This window comes from Aythya ferina (genome assembly GCF_964211825.1).
Source record: "Aythya ferina genome assembly, chromosome: Z".
NCBI lineage: Eukaryota > Metazoa > Chordata > Aves > Anseriformes > Anatidae > Aythya > Aythya ferina.
Window position 1 is genome coordinate 60925509 of NC_140299.1, and position 11066 is coordinate 60936574.

The 11066-nt window shown below is 34.1% G+C and overlaps 1 protein-coding gene across 1 annotated transcript in view; it reads left to right on the top strand.

The window, feature by feature from the left end:
- WDR36 (WD repeat domain 36) overlaps nt 1–10676 on the top strand; it is a gene marked incomplete at its 5' end in the record, with an annotated part of 32330 nt that extends 21654 nt beyond the window's left edge. Inside the window, 7 exons of the mRNA XM_084504652.1 lie at nt 1984–2091; nt 3210–3307; nt 4538–4680; nt 5329–5445; nt 5687–5768; nt 7977–8164; nt 9845–10676. Coding sequence (XP_084360778.1) covers nt 1984–2091; nt 3210–3307; nt 4538–4680; nt 5329–5445; nt 5687–5768; nt 7977–8164; nt 9845–9994 — 886 coding nt within the window. The 3' untranslated portion in view covers nt 9995–10676. The remainder of the gene's footprint in view (nt 1–1983; nt 2092–3209; nt 3308–4537; nt 4681–5328; nt 5446–5686; nt 5769–7976; nt 8165–9844) is intronic.
- Between the last annotated feature and the right edge of the window lie 390 nt (nt 10677–11066).

Genomic DNA, 11066 nt, shown 5'->3' on the forward strand with positions numbered 1-11066 from the left:
AAGCTGAAATCTAGACAGCTACATGACACGCACTGGTTTTGAAAATGATTATATGAGTTTTTTATTTGAGAAAATTTGTAAATTTTCTTAATTTTTTATTTTAATAAAAGGTTTTCCTATAACTGTAGGCTGAGGAGAATATATTGAAAAGGAACAGCTCTTCATAGAAAGTCAGGTGCTTGATTTACTTCTACTATAGCACATTTGCTGCTTAGTAGAAGAATAGAATTATAAACTGTGCATTCTAAAGACTGAGCTTTGATATTGAAAAGACAGAAAATAATTAACATGACTAATACAGAAACATGATTAACATGACTGAGTCTTAAGTTACAAAAATACCTACTGACTTTAATATATGTCATACCATTTATTCTGTGATTCTGTGATTTACTTATTGAGCATCTGTTTTTACTTGATAATGCAGCTTAACTGTTTGTGCTTGCTTATGTAGGGCTTTATAAGAACTGGGGAGAAATTACCAATTTATGTAGAGGTTCTTACAAGCAGGAACCTTGGTGTTACTCAAAGTTTTTTTCCTGCAGTACACCTTGCATGGACACATTTTCTGTGAAAATCATGGGCATGTCTCACATTGCCCTTCCAAGATGGACAGATTTTTTTTCCTAACTCTGTAATTTTAATCACGGCTTAAATTTCATACGTAGGGAAGACTTGATTAAATTTATTGTTACTTCTGTTTTTCATTATGGCTACTTTATTGAACAATAATTCTCAGATACTGATAAAGATTGTGATAAAAGTATGGATTTACAACTAAAAGCAGCATTTACGGTAAATCTTCCAGCCACTGTACACTCACTGATACATGTTCTAGCACTTACTGGTTTAGTGTTTGTATATTTTGTTGTAAGTAGTGAATAATGTGGCTCCTACCTGATTAACTTTTTACTTGTAATGTTTGTCTAGTAGCATGCAAATGAAATTAAAAGTTCCATTGAAAGTACAAAAGTGGATTTCTAAACTTGATTCATCAAACCTTTGTAAAAGTGCTGAGTACCTAAGAAAATGTATGCTCCCAAGATTTTACATTTTAAACCACTCTGTTACATTAATATATTTCTGTGAACAGAACAGATTTGTGGAACTAGCTGCGGTCATTGCTTCTCACTTTACTTGTGTTTTATGTCTGTAAAGAGCAATCCCTTCATTTGTGCTTTCCATTCAGTTTTTATTGTTTCTGTCAATGAGCTACTTGTCACATTCAGTTACTTACAATTTCAAGTAACTGAAATTTGTACCTCAAAGTGATCGGCCATGCTATGAAAGTGAGCTTAAAAGGAAGTCTACTAGGGTATGCATCATCAGCCACTTAAAAGTGGCTTGTTAAAACTGTCACACATCCTTTAATATTGTAACTTTCTTTTTGTCGTCTTTTTTAAGTTTTCTGTATTAGTAAAAGGAATGATCAAGGAACAATAAATATATCTTGTTAAAGTTCTTATAGTGTCAAGAGAAAATATTGGAAATGATCAAATTTTGCAGGGTACAGTTCATTCTTTACTTTAGGGACATTAGACCCTAGTTTTAACCAGGTATTCTTACGAAGTATCTGAAGAGAGAGAATTGACAACTAATGGCAGAGAACTAAAAGATGAGTTCAGACCAGCATAGGGCTGACTGGAAGTATGAAACTTATTGCTGCTGAAAACGCTAGCATTAAACCTAAGGGATTAAATGTGTACAGATGGTTCAGCATATTATCCACAAAGTATGGGTGCCTAAGGAGGTAGAATAAATATTCTAGATGTAGCTGCTGTCAGAAAATTTTATAGAGGTACGTGGTTTGTTGCCCAGTGCCATTCATTTGCTAAGTTTATGTATGTTGTATTTCAGTGCTCTAATATGCTCGTATATGTGTTTCCAGTGTCCTGCTTCCATTCAATCCTGTTTGTGCTGTAATTCAGATATGTATTAAAAAAAAAAGTTTAGTTCAGGTTTTTCTTTATCTTCTCTCTTTAGCCTCATAGATTGCTTTCTGCTGGACTCCGCAGCAGTGAGCCTGACTATGTCTCCAACAGGAGATTTTCTAGCTACAGCACATGTGGATGATCTTGGAATTTATTTGTGGTGAGTATGTAACATAACTATTTCTACATAGAACTTCAAGTGGGGTGGACTTCTTATAATCATCTTCATGGCAAATATATGAATGTTCTGCAAAGTATCATCTCAAGAGTTTTATCATATTTGTTTCTAAAAGAGTGAGGTATTTTCTGCTGTTGTGATCTGTAGATCTTTAAATTTCTCATTGTTAAGATATGCTGATAATTAAGTAGTCTTTGTGTGTTTTTTTTTTCTGTTTCTTACTCTAAAGAATTCCTGGTATGCCATTCCTAAAGTTTCTCCTTCCTTCTTCTCTTTTTTTTTCTGTCCTTTTTAAATGTCAGTGTCATACTGTGTCACCATCTGAAGGACTAGTTTTCTTCTCCTAGTATACAACATTGTCTGAGACTTCTTGGTAGAATTTGGAAATTATGAATATTTTTTTATTATTGATAGATCAGCACAGGTGTAAAAATGCATTTTTATTCAATTTTATAGAGATTTAAAGCAAATTGTTGGTTAGATCTAGGACTAATGTAACAGTCTGTTTAATATATTTGTTGTGGTTGTTTTTTTTTTTCTTCGTCTTTCTTTGGCAGATGGGTTTTTCTTCTTTGGCTGTAGTTTTACCTGATAGGTATTCACTTGTTAGACCTTTCTTTGTTTAAGTAAAAGTACTTTATTGTGAATAATGGCAAATGTATTCTTGTTTACTCCTAATTTGTATTGATAGAAAGTCATTGCCAGCATTGCTTGTGTGCAGGTTCCAAATTCCAAAAACATTTGCTAAATGTACTACTCTGAAATTATGTGAAAGCAGGATGTTTGTTTATATTTGCATAATACATTGCACATACTAATTACAAGCAAGTTTTTTAGGTAATTTTGCCATTTCAAATAATACAGAAGTTGTGAGTGACTGAAGTAATTTCATTTCATATTGCCATAATTTCAGACATTTTGATGATGTGTATCATCATATATCATTTTGTGTTTATCTAATAAATAAGTTTTCCTCATCTTGAATAGAATCTAGTGAATAGTCAAAGTGCAGTAGTATTAGACTGCGGTAGAATTCTGTCTAAAATGTTTGTTCCCATTCACATGAAACTTGCTTTAAAAGTGGCTGTCTTATTTTCCAGGTCAAACCGTTCTCTGTATTCACTTGTTTCTTTACGGCCCCTTCCAGCAGACTATGAACCGTCTATGGTAATACTCCCTGGCACTTGCCCTCTGGAAGGTAATCTTGAATATATTCGGTTTGATGAATTTCAAATAGAAGACACTTGTGTTTCCTCAGTGAAAACTTAGTGTGTCTTAACATTCTATTTCTGAACTTTTCCTATTGTTTCTATCATTTTTTTTTGCATTCTTTAGCATCCTCTTTTAGTGTTAATATTACTTAATAACAATCTACTAATGTTTCTACGTTCAGACATACATAATTACATTGTGATTATCTCCACTTAATTGAGTAGATTTTGTGGGTAATAAGAAAGCTTGTGCTATTTGCTTGCTTTCTTTAAGCCCAGACTGCTGTTAAGTACCTTCAGCTGTGGCATCTGTGAGAGCATTTTGAAATAAATACTACTACTTCGCAGCAGGAAGGAGGCTGTTGTTTGTTCTTATTTCCTCCAATGTTTTTGTCTGCATTTATGCTGTGGTACTTAATTCTGTATGTTATCATGTTGGCAACAGGACTGGGTTCAGCTCACATGCCACGTGTCTGTGTTAGTTTTCTACTGTAAAAAAAAAGGCTTAAACTGGATTTTTGACATATTTAGTAGAAATAGTTGTGTTTTTGAAGGCCTCTAGATGGAGATCTTGTCTGCTAAATTTTGCAGTTCTTCTGAGGTTGAATACATTTCGATCTCCAACAGGAGACCTCCATCAGGAGGAGAGACACACTTAGCTGTTGACTGCACAAAAGAGCAAGGAACCCCGCTCTGTGTAAAGTGCTTCATTAAGCACGTGCTTATTTCAGATGCTTGAATTAGAAAAATGGGATTTTGCCCCAGAATTTCTAATGTTTTAATCTGTAAACTGATTCTGGCTGAATGCTTGAATTCACTGTCTGTCTTCAGCCAGTGTAAGGTTTTTGTCTGGATGCTCGAAGCTTTTAATGTTTCATTTTTCTTTATGCCTTTAGGCTTTTCTATCACATTGATGTTTTCAGCCATGTAGTACTGTGCAAAAAGAAAGCAGAAAGTGAAGGTGTTTTCTTGTCAGTCTTTAAAATTTTGTATTTCCAGTTCTACATTTTAGCCATAATTGTTCTCAATTTAGTATTTCACTGTGTTGACAAAGTTTTGTTTCTGTGGTTTGTCAACTATTTGTTACTCTAGCACCCATGTATCTAGCTCCCAATGCATGTTTAAAACAAAAAGCAAAAGAAACAATTGTGGTTTTATTTTCTTTTTTTTTTTTAAGTTAAGTATACATATTCATAAAAGATATCTGTTTTTGAAAGATGTGGATGTGGCAGAAGGTGAAGAAACATGTGATGAAATGATAGAATACGACTCACCTGAGCAATTGGGAGAACAGCTGGTGACCCTTTCCTCATTACCTGAATCAAGGTGGAAAAACCTCCTCAATCTTGATATTATCAAGGTAATAATAATAGGCACACTATTGTTTATTGTAGTATTTAGATGGTGTTGTTTAAGAAGCAGGTTTAAAAAAAAAAAAAAAAAAAAAAAAAACTGTTTCTTCTGTAGTGCAAAACAGTTGTCCTAACTATTCTCTTGGGTATTCTAGAAATTCCTAAGAAGGAAGAACTGTTTATTAACTCTTGCCATTATTTTTTCCACAATATACAAAATAGCTGTCTGTACCAGATATGTCAATGCAGTTTATGCATGCTCCTAAATCTAAATTTTGTCTTCAAACAACCAACAGCCATTGCTATTAAACAAAAAAAGAGAGAATTTGCAAAAAATACTAGCGTACAGGCAGATGCCTGCTACCTGACTTTAACCTATAAGCTGCATTTATCTGTTCATGACACTTGATCCTGCTTTTCTGATACTGTTCAGGATTTTGAAGTAGAAGACTGCAAAAGACTACTTTTCACGGTTTCTGGGATTTGATATCCTAAATAATAGTTTTGTATTCAGTAGCAAAACATGTTTTTCTGTATGTTTACTTTTCAGTTAATCCTAGTAGTATCTGTGAAATTCTAAAAATTCATCTCTTTAAAAGAAAATTTTCACTTGTTCTTGCTATGATTGTGACTTTATTCAAATATCTAATTAACAGAAAAAAAACAAACCAAGAGAGCCACCGAAAGTTCCCACGTCAGCCCCTTTCTTCATCCCAACAGTTCCTGGTCTTATACCCCGATATGCTGCTCCAGAGCAAGAAAATGATGCACAGGTAAAAACATGACTCAATATAATAGTGTTTATCTAGTATATTTTTGCAACAGAATCTTAAATAAGATTTTTAGTCCTAATAAATCTTGCTAAAGGATTAACAGTACAGTTTTTAATGCATCTACTTTCTACTTACTGCTTTCTTTTCTGGAACCTTTCATCCTGTCAAGAAAATAATCTGATTAAGATGTAAAAATATGTTTGCATATTCAAGTATGCTCACATACTTTTTCATGATCTAGTCAAAGGTGGTAAACATTGGAGTGCTGGCACAGAAATCTGATTTCTACATTCATCTTGAAGAAGCCCTGAGCACTAACAAATGTAAGTTGAGAAATTTCACTGAAAATTCCACTATTACTAGAAGCTAGTAATATTTTGAAAAGTTTGATTTCTAATGTGGGGCGTAAGATACACATACTACAGTAGCAAAGGCAAAAAGAAGGTCTGCTATTTATGAAGCTGAGTAGTACATAGATAGGTGATCTTTATCAGAGAAACATTGTTACTCTAGCTTGCCTGCAGCATGGATCCAAGTTCTGGCTAAAAGCTGTATATAGAAAGCAGGTAAGGTTATTAAGATATTTCTGCAGATTGTAATGCTCTCATGCAGAAAAAAATATGCTCTGTATTATTTGTAATGTAAGAAAGGAAGGGAATGATGTGGTAAGTAATAATCTGGTGGTTCACTGAAACATGAAAAATATCATTTGCCTAATGAGTTCTATTTTCAAAGGCTACTTCACCAGACATTCACCAAACTTACTTTTAGTAATAGTAGTTGCTTTATAATTAAAAGCTTAGGAAGAAGTAGCTAACTTAAATAATGTTTGTTTGTTTTTTTGACATTCACTTCTTCTTGAAATTCAGTCACTTAAGGTGCCGGTGGGGTTGACTGTACCTGCTGTGTTTTTCTCTTAAACTGTGCTGCTACAAAATTATTGGAATACGGATTTTTGGAAACAGTTGGCAATATAGCTGACCTGGAAACTTAAAGGGACAGCTACTGAAAGCTTTTTTATGAAGCAGTTCTGCTGGGAATTTTTCCTACCCCTTCTTAAACTCTTTTGAGATGAACGGCGTACTCAGATGCACTTGAAATGTGTTGTGTGCATACTTTATTATGGCCATCTGTCACAAGCAAGGTGTGGTTTTTATGCTGTGTTTTTAGTATGTCAATTAACAGTGTTCTATTAAGCTGTTTCAGAGCTGCCCGGGGAAGAGTGAAACACAAGGTGAAAATACAAAAATCTAATCAAGCCCCTGCTAGCTGGCTGCAACAGGTAGCAAGCACATAGTGGTCCCCTCGGCTGCCCTCAGGCAATAGGTCTGCTGTAAGGCTTGTGCACTGCAATGTCTGTGCTGATGTGTAGCATGGCTCTGTATTTGCTAGTTTACAGGTGCCTCTTCCAAAGGCAAGTAGGCCATGCAAGTAAGTAGTAGCGTACTAGAAGCCATCCTGGCCTACCACTGGGATGGAGACAGGGTTTTGCACCTCAGAGGAAGGCTGTAAAACATAAATTAAGATGGGCACCTTTTCCATGTCGAATGTGTACCAATTTCATACCATGATCCTTGCTTGTTTTTTTTAATCTGTCACAGCACAAAAATTAGTTAATGCATCTTTTTAGTACTGTTAATGTCACAACTGCACTTTAGTGAATGATTTTCAGAGAAATCAAATATTCATGAGTGGAATCAAATTTAAACCACCAAAGAAATACTAGCCAATGCCTGATACCATTAGTTACAATGATATGGGAGTATAAGAAGCTGCTTCTTAGCAACTTCAGAAGCTGAAATATTAATCATAAGACAATATTTAAAATTTTCTTACCAGCAGCTATGTTTGCAAACGTGTATTTTTTTTGCTGCATTTCTAAAACAGTCAATTCTCAAAGATCCAGCAGTATTGTAAAATCATGAGGAAAAGCATTTATGAAGAGGAGGAAAGACATATTTGTAAATTTCATGGATTTCCACCAGGAATTTCCCCCTCTTTTCTAGAACAACAGGAGGAATTTACTTGATGAGCAATAATTCCCTTCGATGCACCAGATTGTTTGACCTCTCTTTATGTCAGTACCAGTAAACACTAAAGATCCCTAGTAAACTTTGTATTTGGTTTGTCTCTTCTAGGGTATGTTTTTAGTAACAGCTTAAAATGCAAGTTTATACTTTCTTTTGGACAAAGAAAAATACAAAATGACTGTTATCAGATACTGTGTTCATCGTAAGACACAAAAATGAAAGAAAAGTGATAAGAATGCAAAGGTGATACTTGTATTTCTCAAGGTGATTTACAAAAAAAAGAAAAAATTTTCCTCATTAGAGGTGTATTTCTCTAAGGCCTGTTATGAAAGAAAGTTAAACACAGGGTGGCGTTTTGTGGAAAGCAAAAAGTAAGGAAACAGTACAAATTTGAGCTGTTACTTATATATATTTCAAGAATTTTGAAGTGCTCCTGACAGATTTTTAAGATTCTTTTATACACATATTACTGATAATGTATTGCTCGATGCTTTAACACAGATGCAGCTCCACTTAACGTGCTGAAAGACTTGGGACCATCTAATATTGAGATAGAACTAAGGAGTTTGGCCCCTGAAGGTGGTGGCTCTGTGGAGGTGATGCTAAGCTTTTTGAGAATGATTGGGATGATGCTGAACAAGAAGTACAACTTCGAACTTGCTCAAGCATACCTTGCACTATATTTAAAGGTAATTTTTTTTTTTATTTGATTTTAGTCCTGTATAAAGTGGTCACTGTCCCTTAAAACAATGAAAAAGCTGTGCAAAATGTCTGCTTGAAAGAATTACCTTAAATGGTTTCTGTTTGGGATGGTTTACAAACGACCTGGAGACTGCATTGGATAATTTGACAGTTCATCAGGTCACAGTCAAGTAAACAGGTATAATGAAGAGGACTGTGCCAGACAGGTTTTATTCTAGTGTTTGCTACTTAGGATTGTTTTATTATTTGTAACGTAGCTAACTTGTTAATGGTTGTTTACTGGTAAGTTAAGATTTGTTATATTTTAAATAATTCAATGCACGATGGCTTTGCATATCAAAGGGCTGCCTTTCTTCTGTTAACTGTTAAGCTCCATAGAACTAATAAAATTAATTGTAGATGTGTGGAAATTAGAAAGTTATTGTGATAAATGCAACAGCAGTTACTCTTAAAGTTGTTCTGTAGAAGATCTAAACCTTTGTGATACTCTGCTCTATGGAATTGTGGGGAAGCAATTACTCTCAGTTTAGTAGGAGAGTTGTTATGAATGTTCAGACATATGTGTTATTGAACTGAGAATATCTCAGCAGAATTAGTGCAGGGATTGATTTTATGCCAGACAAATAGGAGTTTATTCTTTGCCAGACAAAAAGGAGTTTATTCTTGGCCTTTTTTTTTCCCTTGGGTTTAAATGGAATGAATGCATGGGGCTTTCTCCACAAGAACAAGTAGTGTATATCAATAGGTCTGTAGAGTAAAACACTTCAGGATGAGGTAATGATGAATTTTTTGCCTATTTGTTACTAGTCTGTTTACTATTAGTCTTGTTCCATGGACAGGATATAATTAATAGTTGAATAGGTGGTAGAATTCATCTTTCTGTTCAGTTTTGTATTAAAGAAATTCAGTTAATGTACTGGGGACAGCTGTAGGCCTTACAAATGTACTCCCAATGTGAACTATAGCAGAATACTATAAATTCACCCTGAGATTTGTGCACACCAATATCTTTTGCTGTGGATTGGACAAAAAACAGCTCTGAGCTTAGTGAGACTTTTAGATTTATGCTGTAGTTGGGAAAATAACTATTCCATCCATTAATATATACATAAAATATACTGGCTTTCTGCAGGATTGAAATACTGCTTCTCTTTTTGCTTTACCAAGATTGTTATTTATTGTATGAAGAAAGCTACTTTTTTCCCGTATCAGTAGAATACTCCAACAGCATTCTTCTTGAATTATGCAACACTGCTAATTAAAATAGTAATTCTGGTTGATCTCATGGGCATCTGTTTCATCTTTCTAGCCTGAAAATTAATTTGTGATGCAGGTTTTGGAAAGAGTAGAAAGTTACTCTCTATGGAAGTGTATGATTAAGATAGATTCAGCAGCAGCAGTGCAACTAGTAAAGCAGTAAAATATTTAAGATATTTTGCTGCCTTAGCCACCTAATACATATATGGGTGGAAAATAGCTTCTGAAAGACTAGCAAAACAGAGTCAGGATTAAATGGAGGGAATTAAAAGGAGAAGTATCCTTCATTTACTCAGGACTTTCCTAAAAGCACAGTATTGGAGTTGAATGAAGAAGCTGATACTCTGAATGTGTGGATAGTCTGTATATGTTTCACTAACTGCTTTTTTTTTTATTATTATTATTTTCAGTTACATCTTAAGATTGTCTCATCAGAGCCAAGCCTACTGGAAGAAGTATCCAGATTGTCAACTCAACTTGAGGAAACCTGGATTCATTTGCGAACTCTGTTCAATCAGAGTTTATGTGTCTTAACATACATGAAAAGTGCTTTACTGTAAATTATTTAAGAGTTTTGACAATATAAAAATCCCCTCAGAAAAATAGTACAACTTATTGCCAAAAATACTGGATTACAAGAATTACACTGGGAATTTCAATGCTGTATTTTAGTCATCTGTTTATTGCAAAGTATTTTAGAACGTGCATAACTGAATATTTTGTTCAGGAAAAATGTAGTACGTGCAGCTTAAATGTACATGTTGCATTAGTTTCTGTTATCAATGAACAAACGGTTGGAAGACCGTAGATAATGGAAAGTAACTAGTTATGTTTTCATGACCAAAAATGTAAATCAGAAAGAAGAAATACAAACAAAAGTGGGAGTGTATTTTCTGTACAGGAGACCAAAACTTCTGTTGTGCTTAATAAATCCATATTGTCGATGCAAAAATAAAAAGCAACTGAATTGCTAACAAATTCCTAACGTTGGTTTAAATTTGCAAAGGAGTATAAAAAATTGTATCCCTCTAAAATCAGAGTGCTTTTTGTATAAAGTTTGTAAAAGTTCTGATGTTGGCAAACTATGTTCACTATTTTGCTTCAGACACTTATTTCTGACACCAGGGATTTCTAGCAGCACAGCCAATAATGGAAGCTCAAAAAAAAATAAACTTTTTTATAACAAGTTTCTCAGTATAATTTTGTAGGCTCAATTTCTGATGAAATTAGGAGTATTTTATTAAGAGGATTGAAAATTACAGAAATAAAAGCTTAGACTTTTGAGAAATATTTTGAGTCAAATTTTATGAATTGGTATTTAGGTTTGAAATGATAGCATTTGGGAAGAGTTTGGGAACTTATGAGAGATATCTTGAACTTTGCTGTTCAAGAGTACTGTCTATTGATAAAGACCCTTGCTGTTATTTAATATGCTTCACCTTAAAGGCATAGTATAACATGCAATTTTTATGAGTACTTGAAAGGTGGGTTCATTGCATTTGGCATGAACCCATCTGACTGAAATGATCATGTAGTTTCGTTCTTCTGTGTATGTGATTTTTTTTTTATGCCATCTCATTTTGGGTCTTTTTAGTTGTGCATCCTGGAACAAATTATCTGCAAACATGTAAA